This window comes from Cupressus sempervirens, chromosome 5 (genome assembly GCF_028749045.1).
Source record: "Cupressus sempervirens isolate cs-2001-9-10 chromosome 5, ASM2874904v1, whole genome shotgun sequence".
Lineage (NCBI taxonomy): Eukaryota > Viridiplantae > Streptophyta > Pinopsida > Cupressales > Cupressaceae > Cupressus > Cupressus sempervirens.
Window position 1 is genome coordinate 255,553,569 of NC_143122.1, and position 26,124 is coordinate 255,579,692.

At 38.5% G+C, this 26,124-nt stretch overlaps 1 protein-coding gene across 2 annotated transcripts in view; it reads left to right on the top strand.

Moving 5' to 3' along the window:
- LOC149555502 (uncharacterized) overlaps positions 1-26,124 on the top strand; it is a 178,096-nt gene that overhangs the window by 58,150 nt on the left and 93,822 nt on the right. For both annotated transcript variants that reach the window (XM_089829571.1, XM_089829570.1), the window contains exons 4-5: positions 10,316-10,384; positions 10,555-10,697. In XM_089829571.1, the coding sequence (XP_089685697.1) occupies positions 10,316-10,384; positions 10,555-10,697 (212 nt within the window). The remainder of the gene's footprint in view (positions 1-10,315; positions 10,385-10,554; positions 10,698-26,124) is intronic.

Here is a 26,124-nt window from a genome sequence, read left to right on the forward strand (position 1 = left end):
TTTAAGGAACACATCCCTTTACTAGTATGCTAAATCCTAGCATTGTAAGATCCAAAAATTGAATTGAATCAAAAGAACATTGTCACATATTATAAATCTTTATCATAATACAACTTCATTTCCATTATCAAAATTATGAGATTTATATCATATAATCTATTTCTTAGATCTACATCAAGCTACAATTCCATCTTCAACATGAATGCAAAATACAAAAGAGGATGTCACAATGGAGAAGTCTCCAACACAATGACTCAAGAATACCTTCAATGCTCCAATTCCAAGTTTGCTCCATCATGAGGACCTATCCAAAATCTGCAATTACACATAGCACTAACCATGGAGAGCTCACCTCCCATCCTAGGTCTCAAAGAGACCACCCACTGAGCTAGGAGAACCGGTAACCAACGGGTGACAACCAAGTCAAGTCTCACAACACAAAGCACAACAAGAAAACACCCATCCAAGATTTGCACAATTGGATTCACCTTGAACCCATAACAAAGGGGTGAAGGTGGACTACCATGTAGGAGATTGCTGAATGTAAAAACATACAAATAAACATGCCTCTCCAAGCCTAGAATTCACATATAATTTTTTTCATACTTTCTTCTCCTTATCTCCCTCAAAGCAAGATCAATAACATTAGCATCCAAGGGCCCATACACCTTGCCTTTCTTTCCTCTTCTCACCATGAGATAAGATAAGATAAGATAAAAGTATTAATGTTCATGAAAAACCAACACGGTTTATGGGATTGAGCATACAAACAAAAGAGCCGGCCAAAGCAGAGGCACCAAACGGTGACTGAGAAGAAACAAAGCAAGAGACAAACAAGAAGGAAGACAAGGTAAGGACTAAAGGTCCTTCTTTGCCACAAAGAAATTAGTAATAGAGAGGTACATCCGTGGACGATCCATAGCCTTCGGATGTCGTGAAGAACCGCTATAGGACTGTTGCTGCCTGGAGAGACTGGTACAATGTCTGACTGATCTGGAATGAGAAGTAGTGGAAGGCCTTTTCAAACCTTGTGGAGGAGACAAGGGAGAGAAAAAGGTGGTAATGAGCTGATTAGAAGTCTGTCCCTGAGGAAAGGACTGCAGGGTATTCTCTTGAAGATGGGTGGCCTCCTGAAGATAAAGTGCAAGACACCGCTGATCAATATAGCTGAAGAACATCGAGAGAGAAGAACAGTCTCTTAAAAGGCAATAAAATCTCCCTTTGATCTCATAGTACAGAGGACAACGAAATATGAAGTGAATCTCAGTCTCAACCTCCATTAGAGTACATAACTGGCATAACCGATCGGCCCGATCCATATGGTGGTCAGTTCGAGCCCTAAGGCGATGAGAACCAACTCTAAATGAGGCTAAAGAGAACCGTAAGGCATGATTCCAGCACCGGTAGAGATAAGCAGGGCGAACAATAATATCATCCTGAATATCAAGAAAATGCTTAGCGTAGAAGGCCATCTTAGGTCGCAGACCACCCAAGGGATGACACCTAGTAGTGGTAATGTACTATCTATAAATATCCTTTCTGACATGTTCATTCAACTCCTGACGTGAGGGGAGAAGATGAGCAGGAGCATCCAGCAAAAATTGATAAGGAGGAAGACAATCAATCTCAATCTCGATCGAACCCAACAAAGAGATGGCCTGAGCGTACCAGCATCGAGACCTAGCAGAAGTGTTGGATCTCATAATCTCCACCGAAGAACAGTATGCTGGATGAGAGTATCTATGCTAGTCAACAAACGTCTCCATAAAACCATGAAGCTGATCAAGAAACCAAATCAAGTAAAAAATGACAGCAAGTTTGAGAGGACTAGCACCAAACTCTGCCAAGACAATGCTGTGAGGGGTGAGTCTATGACACCTATTGATATGTCACAACAATAGTGTCTAAACCCGCTCAATACAAGCTCAATCAGAAGCAATAAGAGAAGGTCCCCAAACCACGGAACCATAGAGAATTGTCATGAACCAAGGAGTCGAAAAGGAACAACTTGGACGAAATATCTTGTAAATGACTCCTGAAGCATTGTCTCTCCAGCAAAGCCAGGGAACCCATGCTCTTACTGACTCTGGATTGAATAGCAGGTCTCAAAGTGAAATGCGGTCCCAAGAACTTCACACCAAGATACATATAAGAAAGTATGGATGCTAAGGAGAAGAAAGTATGAAAATTATATGTGAATTCTAGCCTTGGAGAGGCATGTTTATTTGTATGTTTTTACATTCATTAATGTCCTACATGGTAGTCCACCTTCACCCCTTTGTTATGGGTTCAAGGTGAATCCAATTGTGCAAATCTTGGATGGGTGTTTTCTTGTTGTGCTCTGTGTTGTGAGATTTGAATTGGTTGTCACCCGTTGGTTACTGGTTCTCCTAGCTCAGTGGGTGGTCTCTTTGAGACATAGGATGGGAGGTGAGCTCTCCATGGTTAGTGCTATGTGTAATTGCAGATTTTGGATAGGTCCTCATGATGGAGTAAACTTGGAATTGGAGCATTGAAGGTATTCTTGAGTCATTGTGTTGGAGACTTCTACATTGTGACATCCTCTATTGTATTTTGCATTCATGTTGAAGATGGAATATTAGCTTGATGTAGATCTAAGAAATAGATTATATGATATAAATCTCATAATTTTGATAATGGAAATGAAGTTGTATTATGATAAAGATGTATACTATGTGACAATGTTCTTTTCAGTCTACACTTCCATTGAGTCCAACTAACCCCTTCCTCTATTCTTAGCCACCTCTTCCCTATCCAAGGGTGAGTAATGCCATTACACCCTTCACAAAACTCCCTCATTCAAATGAAAGAATGCCCCTTCAATATGAAAACAAGAGGACCTGAACAAGTGCTCCTAACCTAGGAGGCTTCCGCGTCAGGAGGGAGCAAAAACACTAGTAATGAGGGTGCCACGTCGGGAGGATACAAAAATAATAGGCAAAGAGCAAAGTAATAATAATAAACACATACGTGGCCTGGGGTTGGCACCTTCGGAGGTCAAGAGGGATTTTTGTCGAAGACAGCTGTACAAGAGTAGCTGACCTAATGGTATTATATCTAGCAAATCGACAAAGGTATGCAGTTAGCCGGGAAGAGGGCTTGGAGGAAGAAACTTGATCACGATTCAACCATGAGTCAGAATACACAAGTAGGACCTTCAAGAGCGTGACCAACCAGAAAAGACAAAGGGAAACAAAGGGCTAAGGTGCAGAACCAGCCGGATGTATAGCTAACACCACAAAACATAGCATTTTAAGGATTGAATGGGCTGGAATGCAAGAAATGGTGGAATGAACATCCGGATGATTACCTCGTCACAGCAAGCATATGGAAAGTGTAGGTAGAGTGGGCAATCCGGATGCCAATTTTATGAATCCGAGATTTCAAAGGTGTCTTGCGTATCATGATTGAGGCATATGACAGGCACTCTTGTAAAAGTAAAGTTCCATACTTGGGATACGACGTAGTGGTATCATTCTGGCCAACTGACTTTACCAGGGTTTTCGGCATACTAGGAATGGCGTAAGGAGGCAAGAAAATCGACAGTAAGCCACAAAAGATGGACAAGGAGAGGAAATTGAAGCTGGTGGAATTAGTGTGCCAGGATCAGGTACAACAGGAGAAAGATGCCCTTACCCAGACCTCTAGGAGAAGAGGGTTGCGGAAATCTGACATCAGAGAAGGCTATTGGAGGTGTCTTATGGACGTGATAAAGAGTAGACTTATAGGGTCTAGTAGGGCGTCAGATATCTCCTTTCCGCTGGTCAATATGATGAACGGACTCATGAATGGGAGGGTTTATAATTGGGCTTCTCTACTGGCAACACGCATGGATGAGTTCATGACATTGTAGCATAAAACATTTTACATGCCACACTATGCCATCAGACTCTTCCTGGAGGCAACTGTGAAGACGATACCCCAAGAAAAGTTGGAAATACAGCCAAGTCTAACAGTACCTGGTGAGCCTCCGATAATGCAGTGGAGGCATTTAGACTCACCTGGAGGGCAAAAAGGCGTTGGCCAGAAGAGGGTGTGATAGGAGATGGAGGAATTGGGTAACATGGATAGTGGTTGCTAGGATACATTTTGTGAGGAGGACGACTCTGAGGATATGGAGGAGGTGGAGTAGGATGAGGAGGACGATGATGAGGAAGTTGGGGTGATTTCAACAACCCCACTTCAATTTCTGCGACAGTTGACGACTGCACCAGTAGTAGTTACACCATCATTTTCAGCTCCGCACATACACACCACGGTAGATGCTTACATCCCAGGTTTCAGATAGTTTCAGCATCCTGTGGTGATGACCCCAATCACTCTAAATCCCAAATCACGGACAATAGTAGTAGTAGCAGTAGTAGGATCAGTTTCACATTTAGCAGCTACCTAACCTTCAGTAAGCCAGAGGACAACATCACCAACAGACACAACTACGGTTATGCAACTTATGTGAACAGAACCTCAGCCAGCAGTTCAAGAATTGACCCCCGTACTTCCGGAGCAGGGACCACTTTAGTCAATAGCAGTAAGTTTGCCATAGCCATCTCCTGTAGCAGAGTTGACAGCTACGAAGGGAGGAGTTAGTTAGGGAGGCGCACAGGAGCAGGTCCGACTAGAGGTGATTGGGATGGATGCAGTAGTCACGATAGCTGACACCCTGTTGGATGAGGCGGCGGATCAGGATGCTGATTTGAGCATGCCGGAAGCAGAACCCCAGATGTCAGTAATGGAACAGATTAGTTGAGCGAGTTGGGCGAGTGAGTACCTGAGGCGACGACTACTTGCTTCTGTTGCTAGGGGTCCCTCTATTCAGTCCCCTATGCGAGAGGATCTTCAGTTTGAAGCAGTTTGGTCAAACAACAGGGTGGTCAAGGTCCCCACATCACCAAAAGTAGGAGATCAGAGTGCTAAGGCACTTGAAAAAGCAGAGAGAAGGGTATAGATGCAGCATCCTACACCTGTAGCAGAGGAAAAGGAAAAGGATATCCATTCATGCCTTAGTGACATTGCCAAGAAAAGCAAGTTCCTGGCAGAGTTGGTGCTTACAAAGAGATGACGGGTAGAGATTGGGCAAGAAGATTGGGATGCCGCAGAGAAGGTTCGGGAGGAGATGGCCGACTGACTTGCCACTCAGCAGTTGGCATGGGAAACAGAGTGGACAACATTGTTAGCACAACTTGAGGAAATTAGACAAGGGAAGTAGGAGGCCGATGAACAACTTGCAGCAGTGTTACAGGAGAAGGAAGTAGCAAAGAAAGCCCACGATCAAAAAGAAGCTGAATGCCATGAGGTCACATTGATGCTGAAAGAGGTAGTAGAGGAGAACTCCTAGATCAGAGCTGATTTAAAGGTCCGGACGGAGCAAGTGTATCAGCTACGACACAGCTGGTCTACACAGTCAGAGACACAGCCGGTCTACACAGTCAGAGACACAGCCTTCTACTTCATGATGTTTATATTGTTTTTATGAATAAATGTAATTAGTTGTTTTGAGTTTTGTTGTATTGTTGTCCGGAGATGACTTTTCTTTTGGGGGGGATGATGTCGTCGGTAATTATTGTGTAGCCGACGGGATGTATGTCGTTGGTAAATACTATGTAGCCGACAGGGCCTTTGGGAAGGTTCCTGTTATGTAGCCGACGACCCTTCAGGAAGGTTCTTAGGAAAGTATTTATACACCCTCCGAGATCATTTTAATCATCATAAGCATTGTGTAATGTCTTTGGCATATGCGAATAATAAAAGGAATATTGCTGTTCTTGTCTATTGTCTGTGTCCATTAATCTGTGTACCCCATGCGACAAACATATGTATGCTAGGAGTATAAGTGAAAGAAGTAGAAACTATTGCCCGCAAAAGAGGTCCATTGGACACCTCATTTAAAATTGGAGATAAGAGAGCTTGTTGATCAAGCCATTACACATTGCCTGTGTGTCAATGGTCTTCCTTTCAACTTGGTGGGATCATCATATTAGAAGAAAATGGTGGAAACCATAAATAAAGCACTGACCGACAACACAAGTCCTGGGTATGAAAAATTGCATGCCTCTCTATTGCAAAAACATAACATGTGTGTAGAAAAAACTATTCAACCAATTTGAAATTCATGGAAAACTTCACGTGTTACTATTGTCTCAAATGGATGAAAAGATATGAAAAATCGACGATTAATCAATGTGATTGTAGTGTCACTCAAAGGGGCAATGTTTTTGAAGGCAATTGATTACGAAGTAGAATTGAGAGATTCACAATTGATTTCCAAAATTCTTATTTAGGCTAAAGGAATGGTGGGTAGTAAGAATGTGATCTAGGTGATTACAAACAATGCCAAAAATTGTAGGGGTGCAAGTGCTTTGGTTGATGACCGTTATGACCATATTGTTTGGACACCATGCATTGTATACTCCCTAAATTTGGTCATGCAACAAATTGGCACTTAAGTAGATAGGATGAAGCAAATTTACCAAGAGGGGGAGGAGATACAAATGTTTATGACAGATTATCACATGTCACAATTGATAATTAGATTTTTCTCCAAATTGGAGTTGTTGAAGGTAAATTGTAATTACTAAATTTAATTAATTTATTTAATTTGAATAAATTTCATATCATGTTCATTTATCAAATTGTATACAGCTTTTCTTAATATATATTGGCATATTGTTATGATTAAGTTAGGTGGCTGAAACTTGATTTGCGTCTCTTAGGACCTGTCAAGGTGCAAGGGGCTTGAAGCCAAATGGTTATTTGTAGCCAGTTGGGTATACAAAACGTTTCAAATTCAGATAGGGCACAAAAGATCAAGGCGTTGATCTTGGATGACAGTTGGTGGGCTTGTGTGCAATTTGTATTAGATTTCACAAACCCTATCATGACTATGATTTGCTTTGTTGATACAACTCAACTTTCTTTGGGGGATGTCTATGATGGCATGGATACAATGGTAGAGAAGGTAAAACTTTCTATACAAACACATGAGAATGACTCCACACAATATGAAGCCTTATGTGATCAACTAGAAACAATTGGTCATCATTGTTGGGAAAAGATAACTACCCCATTGCACCTCCTTGCATATGCCTTATCCCTAAGGTACTATAGCGAGGAAGTACTTGCTATGCCAAATACAGTAGCAACATATGTGGATGAAAAAGTTGCCAGTGGGTGCTACAAAGCTTTTGTAATACTCTTCCTAGATGATGAAATTCATAAAAGAGTTGGGACAAAATTAGGGAGCAAAACCTAGTCCTAATGCATTAAAGGACCAATGTGACATGGGAGCTATCACACGGTGTACCTCTATGGTCAACCATTTAAGCATCTACAACCTCTTGTAATCAAAATGCTCTCGCAATTAAATTTTAATTGTTTTTTGTTTACCTCTTGTATTCTGCAATTCTTTAAATTGCGTTTTCGTTTTGATGTTTTATTTTTAATTTGTAATTGTGTACATTTTCTAGGTTGCAAGTTTTGCTAGTGAACAGACTTGGAGTACACACTCCTTTATCCACTAAGTGAAGTGTAACTGGTTGGACTCTAAAAAATGCTGAAGACTTGGCTTACATTCATATCAACTTGCATCTTTTATCACGTAAGGAGGAACACTACAAGGAAGGGGCGACCAAGCTTTGGGATTAGAACTTGAGTGTGAAAACTTGGATGCAACAATTCAAAATCTTACTAGAATCATGGATGGTAATGCTGATAACATCATTACACATGGTGCATCTAGCATAAGTGGAAACATTTTCAGTTCAAATGATCTTGAACTTGCAGCAGTTGGAGGAGTTGGTGATGATGAAGACTTTTTGGCGAATCCATATGATACTTATTTGGATGGATGAACATTGAATCATGAACTATTTTTTGATTTTGTAATTGTTATGATTTAATGATTTGCATTGGAATCGTGAGCATAGATGTATACGATATGGTTTATAATCTTATAGACTAATTGAATTTTTGAATTTCAATTTGAATATGTATTAGTAAAGTAGCATACTAGTGATTTTTAAAATTTTGTATATTTCTTTCATTTCTTTGCATATATCTATCTATTTATATATATGCACACATCTAAATGCATCCACATGCGCCCCGCCCCCCCCCCCCCCCCCCCCCCAAAAAAAAAAAAGTTTTGCAGATCCAAGCACCCAATTCTTGCATTTGCATCCGGATCTGCACCCGAATCAGTAACTAAGTGAAAAATACATGCAGTAGCTGGAAATATTGGTGTTAGATCTCTCCTTTTTGAACTATGAAGAACTGACAAGAAAGAGTTGAGAGAGGAAATAGAAAATCAAGCAAGAGAAATATCTTATCATTATGGGTCATGTAATTTCTTATTATGAAATATATAATGATCTTATTAAATGGTTGAAGATATGCAAGAGAAAATGTCTCGTCATTTTATTTGAATAAGATGGAGACTATAGAAAACTACTGTGCTCCATGGTGGAGGAGGAAGAGCAATCAGAAGCAGCAAAGGTGGAACCTAGGAAGGTGTGGAATACAGAAGCATGAGGATAACAAGAAATAACTGATGATACTAGAGCCCAAAGAAGTGATAGAGTTTCAAACTGGAAATTAGGGAAATTCCTCCTGAGCACAAGCCTTGGTAAGGATATAATTGTATTTTGTAGTGATGATTTGCACAATATGAAAATGATAGGTCCACGCAATAAAATGCAAAATATTAGGTTGGATGTGGTAATGATTGGTTTGATTGAGATGAGAGACATAAGAAAGAACTGCCAGTTTATTTTGAGAGTACCATGATTATGCAGTTTGATTATAAGGAGGTGGGCCAAGAAACATTCACTCTCTTGGTTCCAGGGTTGATAAGATCAGAGTTTGGAAGAGGGATGTTTATCTTAGAGTAATGGAGTGGAATGACATAGCAGTAATTTGGAGGTTGATAGGGGATTCTGATGTTCAATTTTGATTTGTTTATGTGAATTGCATGAGGACGCACAAATATTTGGGATGGGGGGACTGTAATGTCCCTACTTTATTTGGCTGTATTGGCCTGTTCTGAAACACTAAATAAATAATTATCTTTAGTTATTAAATAAAAATATTAATAAAGGCCTATAGGACAACTTGCTTTGCTTGGTCAGTTATGTTTTTGAAACAGATATACAGTTGAGTCCACTTACATTGCAATTAAATATTATTAATTATTTTGTTATATCCTGGAAGCCGATATGCTTCATATGATTATCTTTAATTCCTGCAGAGCTGACTTGTTTTGGGAAACACATGTGAAACAGAAGTAGTTGATTGATTGGAATTGAGAATTTCTATCATGTTCGCATTAAATTAAGCAGGTCCCCTTGGATGCAAACCCAAGAGGTTCAAACGTGGGGCACAATCCCTGGTGGTTTTTGCATTTGTGGTATTAAGAAAGGTTTGTGGAATATGCATTGTGTGGTAAAGTCAAAAGTGCTTAGTGATCTCTACACGTGGCTTTAGGAAGTCACAAGATAGTCATAACTGCTATGGATAGGTGGCTAGCAGACCTGGGGAGTGAGCTGTGCCAAGATAGAGGACTGCTCACTCAACACCTTATTGGGCCCTTGAATCCTACTTTTCTGTTGTCTATGACTATCGACATGGCAAGTCAGGGCATTGATATTGAAGGAGAAAGCACATGGTGATATAAAAAAGGCTCACTGCATTATGTCTATCCAAATAGCAATCTGGTGTGTATATGAAATAGTTGACTCATGTTGACCAGATTATATATAATTTGCAATTCAGAATATTTGATTTAGAAGGTCCATATAACAAAACATTGTGATTGGAGTACCAGTCATTGATTAATGCAACAGCACTATTGGGTTGTGATTAATGATTATAATCGTCTGTTCACTACAAGTTTGTGCTTGTAAGGAAGAATAACGATTTGGATGAAATAGTTATCTTTGTGGCAAGGTTTCCTGGGTCATCAAACTAATCTCAAGAATTAAGCAGAGCTCTTAAGATCAGGACCCTGTATCTGAGAATTAGAAGTGTATTTACTGTTATGTTTCATATGCTGGTATATTTCAAGTTAGCAATTAGTAAATTAAGAAGAAAAACTTGTTTGTGTTCAGTATTGTTTACATGCTTAATGTGTATCATAATACTTTTAATTTTTTGAATAATTTTCCAGAAGTTACTTTTTTTTTTTGTAGTTGTCTTTGATTTGCAATATAACTTTTTCAAAGGAGATTTTGTGTAAAATCCTCCATTGTTAGTTTTAAATAGCCCCAAAACTGATGTGAACAAGTTTTCTTTTCTTTGGCAGGTCCACTATGAGAAAATCTATAGACGTTTATTTCCGGCTATACTTCGGCTTGCGACTGATATGGAGTTGGTATATGTTCTTTTAAAAAATAAGAAAAACTTATGAATTTCCATCCTTTCTTCTTTCTTTTTCTTAACTCTTGACTGAGGACATTTCTGGAACAATTGTTAAATGCAGATATATTTGCAATTTGATTACTTTGATTTTGCCATTTATTTCCTATTGATGGACTTGGGCAGGTTACTAGACAGTTATTCGGTGTGTTTGTGAAACAACTTATTCATTGGTTTACCAGCAACACCCAGAAGGAGAATCCGGACTCAATGGCACTGCTTGATTCCATACTTGATGGTGTTGTTGATGCCGATAATGGATCTCTTAGGTACCTGTACAGTTTTTTGTAAAAGTTAATAGCAATAGCAATGTGTTGTTATTAGAAGCTTTGAATGGTAATGAGGATAGAGATTGCAAAGTAAATTCTCACAAGTCAATTGTTGAAGTTGAGATTTTATGTGAATGTTGTCTGATGAGTAATATATAGCAATGAGCATGACTAGCAACCTTAACGTTAAGATCATCAGTATTTATATTGCTACCTTGTAGGCCCTCATTAGAAAGTATACTCCCTACAGTATAAAAGGGTAATAGTAAAATTTGCATTTCTATCTATCCACTTATAAATTTCTGAAAACCAATTTTTCTGCAAGCTATAATTTGAATTTCATTGAGGCTGCTTCTTGAATGGTAAATATTTTGTTTTCTAGATTATCAGTGTGCATACATGAACATTAGCTTATGTATCTGCATCTTGTTTAGGACTGTGAATCATATCTTCTCAAAGTTCCAATTGGATTGTTCAATATTTTGATTTTGAGACAGCAATTGATTACAGAAATGGCAGTAATTTGGATATGTTTAAGGTTTGTTACCTCAATTTGACAACACAAGCATACTTTTTCCCTTCTCTCTTCTTTTCCCTATTTTCACTAAATCAACACAAACAATTTCAAAATGACATGCAAGATTAACTTTACAAACACACAAACATGTATTTGAAGAGCTCAAAATGGTAAAATGTCAAGAATTTGGGTGTATTTTAAATGACAGATTTTCATCTCAGCAAAGATCATCTAGTATGGAGGGATATGTTAGTTGTCTAATTTTTAAGCTTGGAAATCCACCTTCCCAATATGACCCTCCCTCGGGATGTCGGTTTTCTCCAATGATTTATGATTGAAAATATTGTGTGAAGGAATGTTGTGTAAAGCAGGCTCCAGATGAAGTTTCATGATAACAGGTCAAAATACCCAAAGGCACACGTTCAAGGCTTTCCGTTATAAATTTGGAACTAATTGAACAAGGTTCAAATGGTTCAAAGGGTATGAAGGTTCAATATGCTTTCCAAATGGATCCATTGGTTCGGTGGTTCAGAGTTCGAGAAGTTCAACAAGTTCAAATGTTTCAGAGTTTGATAATTCAAAGGGATGAGATAATTCTGGATTCAGGTTCAGTTTCAAGAACAGTAATGATCAGTTTTCAAGTTCAAGTTTGAGGATTTCAAGGGTCTAGAATTATAGACCCAAAATCAGAATTCAAAATCCGGACATGCAAGTTCTTGAGGCCCAGGGCTCCATGACACTAGTTCGAAATGCAGTTCAAAGTCCAGGTTTGGTTCCCCTAAAGGATATCTTTAGGGTCATGTAATAAGTCAGATCAAATATCTACATAGACTTTGAAGCATCATATAAGCTTGGCATGAAATGTTAGAACATAAAAAAAGAAGAGGGAAAATCAGGAACAATTGGCAGCTATAAAATGCATTTATCATAATTTGTGTGATGCAATTGATTGTTTAAGTGCTAACTGTCTATACGAAAAATGTGTGAATCATTTTCATTCTGGGAGTACTGAGCATTAATGACCAATGTATGGTTATTCAAAAGGCTCAAGCACCTCAATCCGTGACTTGAAGAATATTTGGTGATATAGCATCACAGATCTAAGTTGGATCTGAAGCATGTTTCCATAATTGGCGAAATCTTCTCAATTGCACAGTGGGTTCCTCAGCAAGTGGATAGAGACTATCGAATTCATTCCTTGTACAATGGGCAGGGGTTAATTGAATATCATAAGCAGTTGCTCAGCCCAATGAAGAATGAACTTTGACAAATTAACAGCTGCAAGTTCAACATATTGGATTGTTGACAACACCTTCTAAATGGTTACTCTCTAATAACACATGTATGACCCTTTGCGAAGTATAGCAGGTGACTACATGGAGAGTCATGTGTTTTTGAAGGTGACTGCGTAGGGATGATGTGTCAATTGTTCGCCAGAATGTTCGATCCATCATATATTGTCATGTAGTGTACTCCATATGGTTCGAGATTTGTTGAACTCCATATATTAACAATGGGTCAATGAGCCATTGTTGTTGGCTCTGTGTAGTGAGTTCAGTATGTGGGCTGTTTCCCTGATCGCCCTAGTCAGTAGTAAGGTGTTGCTTTTCTGTAGGGCCCCCTGAAGCTACCACTCTGCATGAAGTCTTTTTCAAGTGGGACGGATGGCGGCATTGAGATGGCTCAGGAGATACTGTCAAAAGGCATCTATGAATCGAGCGGTGATCAAGTTTCATGTCCGAACATCGTCTTTAGTCCCAAGGCTTCTAACTATTGCTCTTTCCATGGGAACTCCTATTTGCAGCAGTCATTTAATGTGGTTTCGGCTGAAGCCAAACTTTAAAGGACCACACAGCCTGACATAATGAAGCTCGATCTTTCCTCATTCAATGCCCTCGTTTGGCTCATGTTGATCCCACTTCAAAGGTAATATGGGATGATGGTTTAAAGATAAGTGACATATAAACAATGGATGTGTACATCTCGAGGGTGGTTGAGACTTTTAAAACCTCGATAGGTAATGCACAATAAAAGCATAAATTCAAAAAAAAATTCACATCAATGAGCAAATCGAAGATATATTCACAAAGGCTCTTATATGAGATGCTCAAATAGAAAGCCACACATAAAGTGTTTGACGAAATGCTTTGATGATGAAATTGGTAGAGCGATAGATTGTTCTCAATCTCTCAATTCGATTGCACTCAATTCATGCTTCGTGCTAGTTCATCACTAAATAAAGCTATTCAGAGGAAGGAAAACAGAGATGAATTGATACTCAATGAGTGTGAAAAACATCGGTGTAAAATTGTGGAGCCAAAAAGAATATGTGAGGTCGCGGGTTTTGTTAATCATAAAAAAAAAATGAGGAAAGTGATATTGGGCAGGACGCTGCTGGAAAGAATAGCATGCCGATCATGTCTCCAGATTGTATCAAAGAAATGAAGATCTTCACATGCTGAAGTAACCATAAACCCCACTCACGACGTGGCAGCACATCTCAAGTATAGGGATTCGAGGATTCTAATAATGTCTAGTTTAAAGGGGCAAAACATTACAATGGTCTAAAATAGACCTTACAAACTTTTATAGATGGATATTCATCAGCAAGGAAGGGTTACTAAAGTGGAAAGAGACTTCACGGGAAAGTATCTCCAAGAAACGGTTACCATGACAGACGAGAGACATTATTTATTGCAAAGACTCGGATATAACAGGGGTTCTTCTTTTTCCGAAGGAGGCTAAGAGTATTCTTCTTCTTTTCTGGGAATGGACAGTAATGAAGGTTCCACTTTTGAGCAGACTTAGTGCTGCATTTTGGGGGAATGTAGACTGTTTTAGGAGGGAGCAGTTCTTTGATTTATATCAGACTGTGATCTTTTAGTGAGAGGGGATCTGCAGATATTATGAGCTTTTCAGTAGTTATGTTTGTTTGAAATTACTTTTAAATGAATGAAAGACTTCATATTGTGCTTGAAGATTGCATTTTATGAATCATGTATATGATTCATATTTGAATCTAGACCAAATTGTGGGTTTTTATACTGTTATTGAATTCATACTTCATGTGGGTTTCCTGGTTATCCAAAATCTTTATGTGATCTTTGCTCATTCCTATATTATTATAGGATTTGTTTGTTCCTTTTCATTACATGCAGTATTAATATTGCATTCTCACTTGTGTATTTATTTAGTTATTTGCCCGCTATCCAAGAATAGTGAGGGCTGCCTTCGCTTTCAGGTTAAAAGCATTGTAAATCTCATTCTTTGCATATTTAATCGGGGAGCTGTACCCTGTAAAATTCAGAGGGCACTTGCTCAATCCAATAGCAAAGCGACCCAACTGTTGGTAGATTATTGTGTCTTCATTTTGGGCATTCTTGAGTTATTTTTGTAATCATTTTTGTGCGAAGACAAATCTGTTCACCAATAGGATAGTAGAAGATATATAGAAAAGGTTCAAAAGAAATCTTTTATGGGAAAAATTGAACTTGTTTCCACTTGTCCTTGCTTGTGAAAATACTCATGATCAACTACCATTCACTCTTCAGAGCAATGGGTTGTGTTCAAACCTTTATGATTCTGCAAATTGCTCTAGGTTACCTAGTTAGGCTTAATTCAAGTTTTGGCCTCTGATGCAGAAAACAAGGTTCCAATATATAGTTTAATTACTTAACTGTCTAATCATTAGATTCTAAGGGGCCTCCCCAAGGTCACCCTAAGGCCTTGTCTTACCAGACAGCAACATAAGCAAAAGCTATACAGTATAAACTTTTCTTTTTAGTTCAATTTTTACATTTTTCTGATATCAGAAAAGAATTGGGAAAAACAGTCAGTTTTGAATATGGGTGGTCTAATGTTTTTACAAGAAAACTAGTGGAAGCGATAAATGGTTGTGTCACATATTCTAAGAAGGACAGGGATACATGTGGCCCAATGCAAAATACATCTTTATCAGATTCTTATGTGAAATAAGGAACTTGAAATTGTGTATGTGATTCAAACTGACAATTTGTTGAAAAACTGATGTTATGTCTTAAGATCAGACATATTATAACAACAAAAATGGCATATGTTGTCTTAAAGTTTGGAGAGGAAAGATTTAGTTTACCATTACCTAGGAGTCTCTATTTGAATAGTCGAATTTAAAAGAAATTTGAATTATCTTATGTGAAAATAACTTAGTTATTTCAGTAGATTTTTTCTAGGAAAAGTGTACCAAATGATAGACTTGGAAGTGTTATACAAGGCTTAAACCCGGAAGGTAACATAGCTTATTAAACAAGTTAAGTCAGTAAAACATTGAAGTTATGTAAATTTTAAGATCAAATTTCCTATTATAGTGCTTCATTCGAGTGGTTCAAGGGTCTTCATGCTTGGAAAAATGGATGGACAGTCTGATTTAGCAGTTGATTCGCTGTTTTATATCCTATTTACATCAAACTTTTTACAGCTAGAAAATTTAAAAAGTAATCAGCAAGTATGGAATAAGAAACAATCACATGAGTGCACATAACAACTTATATACCTTTGGAAAACCTATTCTTAAGAAATCTCAGCATTGAAACAGAAGCACTAACTATATTATCATTGGGATATAATACAAAACAATGAGAAATCATTCAGTATTTTAATGACAGCATATCAACGAGTCTGAAAGTGGATTGGCAGAAACTGCCAAAGTTCACAGGAATAAGTCAGATGATCGTACGAGGCACTCCAAGACATGCGAGACTATCTAGGTAGCAAGCTGTTAGGACAAGGACTATTGGTTGAGAATGGTTCCAGCAATGCTAGGGGGTACAACCATTGATTGTTTCACAAAATTGGACACATCATCCATAGTCTCTTGGGGCACATTAAAAAAGTGTTCAAGGATGATTCAAATTTATTTGTGATGACAATGAAATGATCATCAATATTTAGAACAAACAGGGGAAACATGACAACTTATGAACTTATAAATGTAGGCTTAAGGAATTGCTAGTCAAGTTGCAAACTAGCCAGCTGATGGGTTGAATAAGAGGTGTTTCATTTAGGGGTTGATTCACTCATTTCTTAAGATGAAAAAGATACCTCCATCCTTATGTCGATGCTCACAATTGGTTGATGGATATTGGAAGTGAAAACAAGACATCCGCTTGAGGATATGGGAAGGCCAGATAATAATTAGAGCATCGAGGGTAGTAGCGATGATGAATTGACAACAGTCTAGGTCCTACATATGGTGTGAACGATTAAAGAATTGAAGGTCGGGGAAAGAACCAACAAAGAAATTAATTGTTTACCACTACGGGTAAAGATTTAACATTGCAGAATAGATAGTAACAAAAAGTACTATATAATGCAACACAACTTGCCAACTTCTTTCTTAACTTCAGAAAATGTTTATATTCTTGAAGACTCAAAAGGACAACATTATTCCTTCATTTCCAATGAAGAGGTTCAGCTACAAGTAATAGAATAAAAAGTGTTGAAGTGTTTCGACGAATTGTCACGACCACTAACTACCCAATTGCCTACCCCTTCAAGCACACTAATTATTCGTTAACAATTATTTCATTGAAAACATCCCTCCCCACCCAACAAAAAAAAGAAGAAAAAAACAGTCGTTTCTCAATGACACAAAAAAAATGACACTATACAATACTACACAAAAAAACATAACTAAGGGTGCTGAGAAAGCATCTTTGATGAAGAGGGTGGTGTTGGTGTAAGCGTTGCTAGATGAGCTCTCAACTCATACCCTTGATTTGTTTTCAGCTTTAGGTCTTGCTCTACTAGCATCAACTGCTCCATGGCTGTCTTCACCATAAAGGCAGCCTCAAGAACCTCCTTGTCCTTCTTTTTTGTTGCTTCCAAGGCACTAGCAAGGTGGCCCTCATACATATCCCTATCTGTCATGTCCTCCAGCAGCCGAGCTGCTATGCCTGCCTTCTCTGTGAATAGGGGCTTTCTCTCAACCACCCACTTGAGCCAACTCCTATCTATCTTTCTTCGCAATCAACTCTAGGCGGGATGTCAACTCCTCCTTGGTTGTGACTGTTGCTAATGTCTTAGCCTCAACCTTAAATGCTATGCGTTTGCTGATACAAATTTATTTCTTCCCACTTCTCTGTCTTTCTATCTGGTTTGGTTTTTATCTCTGTTTTATCTATTGTTGATTTAGAAATTCTTTAACGATTGTTGTATCCATCTTAAGTGCTGATTTGGATGTCTCCTATCTCTCCTTATCATTTACTGATGTTGGAATCGTTGGTTTTATTTGCTGACTGTAGTTGTGTTTAGTCTTATTAACCGATTATATTCTTTGTGATTGGCTATGTAAGTGAGTGCCACAATGATACATCTGTGCGATGATGAATGAGCACATAATCTCCTTAATCTCAACACTCTGTAAGAATGCTCTTATTTCTTAACACTCGTTAGGAATGCCGTTGTCTCTTGGTACTCACTAAGAACTCCTATCTGGACACTCACTAAGAATGTCCTTGGTGTAGGAGTTGATGAAATCCAACTCCACAGCTCGCCAAGATCACCTGCATGCAAATAGCTTGCTGAAGAGAAATCGAAGGAGCAACAGCTCAAAGCAAACAATGCAAGAGAAAATATTTCACAATAGGAAAATGAAATTGCTATGTGAATGAATGAATTTACAATGAGAGAGAGATTGAATATAAAGGCCTCAAGGAAGCTTGTAGAACAAGCTAGAAAGTGGTAGAAGATAAGGTTGACAACTAAGCATATGTCCACAAAAAGGTGGAATATCCTAGAAGGGAACAAACTCCTGTGTTGTCAACAACTCATCAACTACAACTATTAACTAAATGCATTAACCTAAGTAAGCTTAAGTAAAAGAATAAATAATTAATAATTAATTATTTACTCTAACACCCCCGCTTAAGTGCAACTTAGGGGAATGCCTTAATGTAGTATCCTCCCCTATTTTTTCCAAATAAAGAAACTTGCAAGCTACTTTATGATATCAGTTAATTTCCTTAATAACTCAACATAGCATTTTTGTCAAACACTTGGCACACAGTACAATATATAGGAAAATTTGAAATTTCTTATTTGCTAGTTAAATATTGATTTTTGCCATGTAAATGTGCTCATACAATTGTTTAACATGATGCGACAATTATCAGTCTCGTATTCAACAACTACAATGCAAAAGTATAAAAATTTGACAGAATAAACCTAGAATTAGTTGCTGTAGTATTTTTGCAGATGTAGTTGGCAGCCTTCCAAACCCTCCAAATCAGCAAGAATAAACAATAAACTTGTTGCAAATACTGTTCACGCACTGTAGCAAATTCACTATTCACGCGCACTGTAGCAACTACTATTCACGCGCACTGTAGCAAAACACTATTCATGCGCACTGTAGCAAAACACTATTCATCTGTATTGTAGCAAAACACTAAATGAAACCCAGTGTGTTTGGAAACACCGTTAATCCTCTTGACTGTGTCTTTCAACAGCGAAGAGAATGCTAGCAAAGAGGGATTCTGTCCTCCAAGCCCGATAATCAGATATCCAACAACATAACATTAATCTTCGTCCAAGCATACTAAAAGAAGCTCTTCCATTTCTTTTATAGTGTTCTCACAAGAGCTCAATCTTTCGTTATCTCAATGTGGGATAAAACCTAACTCCCTTTATGTAACTTATGTCTCCAATGTGTTATAAAATAAAGGGGACTCTTTTAATTTAAATATTTCCCACAAACTATAGACTAATAAAGTTAAATATTTAAAATTAACTTTATAAAATAGCTTTATCAATGCATAACAAATCTTATCAATGATAAACAAGTCTTCTTGTCGATTTTAAACAATTACCATCGATATACCCCTGCCACTGGATGTCCAACCATGTCCAAGATGACTTATTATAAATAGTAAGTATGCCCAAAGTTGCCTCAAAACCCCTCAGAAAGACCTGCAACTGAAACTATCTAGGCCAAATGGTCTCTAAGTCCCTTTAATGTCCTGGTTAGCCTACGGGACCGTGGGGAAATAGGCTAACGACAACATCATGCTGTGAATGCTAAAAAGGGGACATTACACTTAAGCTCACAAAACTAAGAGAAAATGTAGAATGGGTCTCGACAACAAGGCCATGTTAGGTACCCATGTACAATGCAAAGAAATGCAACCTCTGAAAACGGGGAAAGAGGGAAAACCTCATGGGAAAAACCCTCCCCCAAAAAGAGGTAAGTACAAACATGCTGAAAAAATAAAGGAAGGAAGGAAGGAAGGCCTCGACAAGACCCCCCAAGGACAACTTCCACTAGAAATGTTTCAAGAGACTCTCTCAAAACCATAAGTACAACCAGCCCCTTGATGAGAGATAGAAAAGATGCCAAAGCACCCCCAGATAATGGAGCCCCCAGAGAAAGTATCGAACCAATAAACCTCCAATGCGGAGTAAACAAGGGAACAAAGCAAGGGAACCTCTGAATGAGAGGGAAAACTGGAAGGCCTATTTGATGCTCGAAGGAGAAAATATGAGGATCCTGAAAGGGAATCCCCAAGGCAGGTGTGATGACACTGTCATGAATGTCCACTATAGAATCCGCAACAAGTGCACTTGGAGGCTCGATGAACGGAGCTGGAGGATCAAGCAGAGTTCAAGAAGAATCCTGTGGAAGAGAAAAGTCTTCAACTGGATTTGGTGTGGAAGTCAAAACAGGGATCTCAGGAACAATACAAAGGTTCAAGTATCCTAACTGCACCACATGATGCTCTTGCGAAAGAGAAGTAGTGTGCTCCAATTATGGAGATGGTGGAACAAAGTGCGAGAAGGTGTAGAGACAAGTGGAAGGATCAACTGCCCCTATAGCAATAAGACCTCCTATTACACGATCTCGAATGAAGACTAAATCAGCAGTGAACTCAACTATCTTCCTTGATCTATTGTGTGTAATCTGAGAAATCGAGAGAAGGTTTGTAGACAAAGATGGAACATACAATACATCATTGAATATACTATCTTGGATGTGAACTGAACCTTTCTCGTAGACTAGTAGGGCAGTGTTATTCCCCATGACAATATGAGGAATAGGAGAAGCCTCAAGAGTAGAGAAGAAACCTTGAGAAGATGTCATATGGGGAGAAGCCCCTGAATCCAGTATCCAAGGAACTTGTGAAGGAGATGCAATGGAAGCTTGTAATGCATGACCCTTTCCAAGATCTAATGTAGATGGTGAAGATGTGAAAGAAGACTGAAAGGCAGATCCCTGTGAGGTAGAAGAGGATGGAAAAGAAATAGTGTTCTTCTCAAGAAGAGCTTGCAAATCTGCAATTTGTTTCTCATAGCCATCAAATCTCTTTTGAAAACAATGTGCCTCATCATGAGATCCTTTCCGATAATAGGAATAGGTAGGAGTCTCAGTCTTCTTTTTCTCCTTCTTAGAAGATGATGAACTAGTAGAAGAGGGATCTGATATCTGCTTCGACTTCTGCTCCTGTGTATCCTTGACAAGCAATGCCTGTGATTGTGAACCTGGAAGTGAATCAATCTGATTGATTTTGGACTATTCACAAGTTAACTGATCACAAAATATCTCAAATGAAGGCATCCTGTGTCTGTCACTCAAGGCATCCATAGTAGAGTAGAAAGTGGAAGAGAAGATCTGATATTGGACTCTCAACTTTGAGAGTATCAAAAACATACATTGATCATCTGTCTTATTTTTCCCACATCCCTACTAAAGTGTATGCAAAGATTTGAACTTCATCAAGAAGTCCTCAATGGTGGGGAAGTCGGTAGGTGTCAAAAATGTCAACTCTGCATCAAGCTGAAGTGCCCAGAACTCATTGATTGTGCCAAACAAAGACTATAATTTCATCCAAATAGCTTGCGGAGTGGTCAAACCATCCAAGTGAGACAAAAGACTATCTGAGATGTTCAGTGCAATCAATCCCATGGCCTCATCCATTTTATTCCTGTATTGAAGAACCTCAAAAGGGCATGTAAGAACAGGTTGATTCTCATCTAGACATGACCATAAGCCCCTTGACATGAGAAGCCTAGTCAATTGTGCCTTTCAGGTGTGATAGTTGTTTGGCGTGAGATGGGTCACAGATGGATCCGCCATTGAGAGAAGAAGACGAAAGTAGAAGGGTCTTATTCTAAATTAAATTACAGAAAAGAAATGCCCCCCCCGCACAACAAATAATGATATCCCTTGAATACCACAAAAAACAACTATGGAAGGCAAGAAAGACTGAAAAAGAACCTGAATTCTGGATGCAGAGAAGGAGGAAACAAAAGCCTCTACTTTGATGCCAAAAGCGGGAGCTCAAATGAACTTGGAATGTGATGAAACCAACACTATTGTCTCCATCTCTGAGTCAGGTTTCCGACGTTTTTTTTGGATCGGAAAAATACCTCCTTGTGCTGAAGTTATGGCCAAAAAACCAATTGCTGCTCCAAAGAAAACCTTGCTGGAAAAATACAGTCACTGGAAAAAATTTGATGGCCATACGGCCATCAACTGGACGTCATTTGAAAAGAAATATGGTCGTCGATTTGTTGATGTCAGTAGCCGGAAAATGACTTCAGTTGGCAGTGGTGGCCAGGTGGGTTTTGCTTTGTGGTGATGGTGACTGAACAGGGCGGCGCCACTAGTGTCGTAGAGTGAAAACAGGTCGCACGGGCGTAGTACGAGGCCACAGGCTACTGGGGCAGCGAAGGTTGTTGTTGGAGAGGCCACGAAGGGCTTTGGGTGGCGATATGGTGGCGCCTGTGAAAAATCGAAAGGATTTTGGAGGCCAAAATCCGTGCCACTTTGGAAAAAATTTACAAATTTTTTGAATTTTTTTTTTTGTTAAAAACATATAGATAAAAATATATATATTTTTACAAGATTTTCACAAAAAAAGTGTAAGTACAAAACTTTTTTTTTCGAAAAAATTTCCTCGAAAAAATGCACTTCCTCCCAAATGAAGAAAAAATACAAACAAACTAGGTTTTGTGTCTTCGAATTGCGGCTTCAAAAATCCTTCAAACCAAGAAGCAGTAGGGAGGTTCTGATACCATATAGGAGTTGATGAAATCCAAGTCCACAGCTCACCAAGATCACCTGCATGCAAATAGCTCGCTGAAGAGAAACCGAAGGAGCAAGAGCTTGAAGCGAACAATGCAAGAGAAAATATTTCACAATAGGAAAATGAAATTGCTATGTGAATGAATGAATTTACAATGAGAGAGACCAAATATAAAGGCCTCAAGGAAGCTTGTAGAACAAGCTGGAAAGTGGTAGAAGATAAGGTTGATATCTAAGCATACGTCCAAAGGTGGAATATCCTAGAAGGGAACAAACTCCTGTGTTGTCAACAACTCATCAACTACAACTATTAACTAAATGCATTAACCTAAGTAAGCTTAAGTAAAAGAATAAATAATTAATAATTAATTATTTACTATCGTATCTATCTAAAGTGCTGATTTGGATGTCTATCATCTCTCCTTATCATTGACTAGTGTATTTATTACTAGAAAAAATGTATCTCTCAGTGTAGGTGATGAAGTTGTAATTGTTGGTTTTATTTGCTGACTGTTGTTGTGTTTAGTCTTATTTTCTAATTATATTTTTTGCGCCTGTCTACATACGTGACTGCCAAAATGATATATATTCATATGATGATGGATTGAGTCATTTGTATTGTTGTTGATGTGGTATCAATCCCTTATCCTTTTCTGTTGAGTGTATAACCATAAGTCAATTAATATATGAATTTGTAAATGAATTGTCTTTTACTTCGTGTCCAGTTTCCTTATTTGTCTTTGTTTGCTGAATCTGTCTCTTCTAAGTGCCAAATTGAATTGAGTCAATTTGTATCTTCTCTCTACTGATGATTAAGTGTATTCCAAACCCAATCAATGAATTGTTCCTTGTTTATTTTGATGAAACACTGACTTAGAATTCTCTCTTTTTTTGCTGGATACTTTTGTGCTTTGTGTTCCCTTTCTGTTCTATCCGTTTTCTCTCCAATTATTCTTCTCTTCTTTGTTGTTACGTCTTCAACGTTGATCGCTATTCTTTTGAATTCCATTTGATGTGTTATTCTGACGTTGAAGCCATATAATCAATAATCCTCATCGTTTCCTTTTGTCTCCTTGTCACCGACTACCTTCCTTATCGTTTTCTTAGTCTCCCCCCTCGTTATTCTTTCCTTATTTGCTGATTGCAAAAAGTTCAACTTGGTCACTACTATGATTCTTCTTCTGATTATTGCTATTGTATGATGTCTGATGTATCTTCTAAACCTCTTATTCCTCTTGTTTATATATGTTGTGGGGAATTGTTACTAGAGAAGTCACATCCCATTATCAAGGGTCAATATTTGCCTTTCAAATTAACATTAGATTTTTCATTTATTTATTAATATTTCAATTATTGTTATTGATATTATATATGACATTAATTATAATATTTGGTTATTATATATATTATTACATCATATTTTGTCTAATTATTTATTAGACTATATATATGTATATAAATAAAGATTAATTGACTTTATCAAATCAAGTCATATATTTATATATGTTCATTTACTTAAAATATTCTATATATTAATTAGTGTATATAGTTAATTGAATAATAAATTATATTATAATTTATTTATTCATTTTATTATCATTTATTTCTAAATTCTATTGGAGGAAAATAGGGGAACTGATAGAGTGATATCAGAAGCTCTACTCGACCTTGCAAGCTTGCTCTTTACCACGTTCATAAGACAACACCATGATCCCTTTGCAGTGGTTGATGACTTCATCCCTCGGCCATTGGAAGCCCTAGTGAAATAGTCCGTCTTTGCTTGTGTGCAAGTCCATGAAACCAATAGTATCAAGTTTTGCTTTTGGTCATGAGTAGTCTTCTTGGCCTTCGAGTCGATTTTCCTTCCATTCCTACCCAGAATGCCAAACACCTGTGTGAACTTGACAACTATGAAGGAAACCTTGATATCACTCCTATAATACGCAAACAAATTGTTGCTTGTATATTTGTCAAAGGTATCGACAAATATGCAACATGCACCCTCATAATGCTGAATGCAAATTGCGGGCATTTGAATGGCTTGATGAACATCTGCTATCTCTATACTCTACTTCACCAAGTCATCTTTAGGTGTTTCTTGCCATTAAATTCTTCACTCTAGTTCACTAAGGCCTTCGAAAACTATATTTCACTGTGTCACATCCTCCTTTCGTTGCATGTGAGTTTTCCCTAGCACCTCTGGTCGTATTTTCTTCATTGTACCTGAGCCACCAACCATTCTCTGTGCAATTTTATACCAAAGTGCAATGTTCTTGCATCCTTGTCCATGTTGGAAGAGTTGCTGATGTCAAATGCAACTGTTTCTTCCAATCCTCCTTGTTGCTCAGATCCATGAATAATTGTTCTTCACTTGTCATTTTGTGCAATATGGAAGAAATTAGTTAGGGTATGTGTATGAACTTCTCCCTTTGTAATTGATTCCAACAACACTTTCCTACCAGTCCGTGTGCTCAACTTCTTCCATCACCATTTGACCTCTGTTGTTTTGGTCGTGTTTGTCAACCCTGTTTCGTGCAATGTTAGACCAGTATGGGGGTACTTCAGGATGGCGGGACGCTGGGGCGAGTTTCCGGGATGCGGGGAAAATGGGCCTCATTTTCAAGACGGTGGGGGATAGCCAGGGGACGGCGGCAAGGGGAGGAGGGGCCAGAGAGGGGTGTTGTATAGTATACATATAAAACTTGAAATGCTAGTTATGAAATGATGTTTCAGTAGTTCACTAGAACATACCAAATTAAAATACTTGAACATAGCAAAATTGCAACATGAATTAGAACCATTAACATTCAACATAGTAACGTATTACATATCCAATAGTAACATTCAAAAATCAAAATTCAAATAGAAATTCAAGTACACATCCCAGCGGCAGCATGGTTGCGGAATGACGAAGGTGGGGGTGCTTGGGTACTCAAGTACCCAGTGCGAGGACGTCTTGGGGACGGGCACTTCAAGGTTTGGGAGGGGGGTGCGAGTCTCCGGGTTACATTGGTTTCGTGTGGTTTCTATCGAATCCCTACACCTTAAATATGTCCATGCGGCTTCAATGTCCTTCACTGTTTGGCTGTCATCCTTGTAGTTTTGGCTAAGGCTGACAGTCTAATCAGCCACTAGGTGTACTAGGTCAGTCCTAGAAAGGATTCAACCTAGCTAAACATCAGCAAGAAAGCCACCTAATTATAATACAAATGATGTGGGCCAGGTAACCACGAAGATACCAACTGCTTCTAGTTTATGGGTATTAATATGCTGTTGGCACAAGAGCAAGATGAGGCAATTCTCTCAATCATGAGAGCACAGACAAAGAAGGCAGTGTACCTGGACCCTTCTATAGAGAAGGAACAACTTTTAGAAGCTAGAGCAGTAGAAGAGCAAGTTACAGCGGAGGAAAGAATAAGCTTCAATGGGATTGTAAGTATGTCAGTATGATTAGAGTCAGAGAACATAGTTCGGCAGGTGTTGCAGATGACCGTGTCCACCAAGGTTGCAGGCTGTTTTCAAAATTTCTTGGCGTGAATACTATAGTACTGCAAATGATCATTTACAGGGTGGTTGAGGTGTGAAGGCATCAATTCTTAGACCTAGCTGTTGGAACGTGACCCCCAATTCACCATAAATTGCTTGTGGTTACAATTGGAAGCAGGAGCAGTGCTTGTTAGGCATTAAATTTATTGGCCTAGGTATCTATAGACTTGGCAGTAGCATTACGTTGATTGCCTTCTGTAAATTTGCATATGTATCACACGGGTCTAGAATTGGTGGTTAACATGAGACTAACAGGGAGTCCATCTGCTATCCGCAACTCACAAACTTGGCCATTCTCAGCCAAGTGG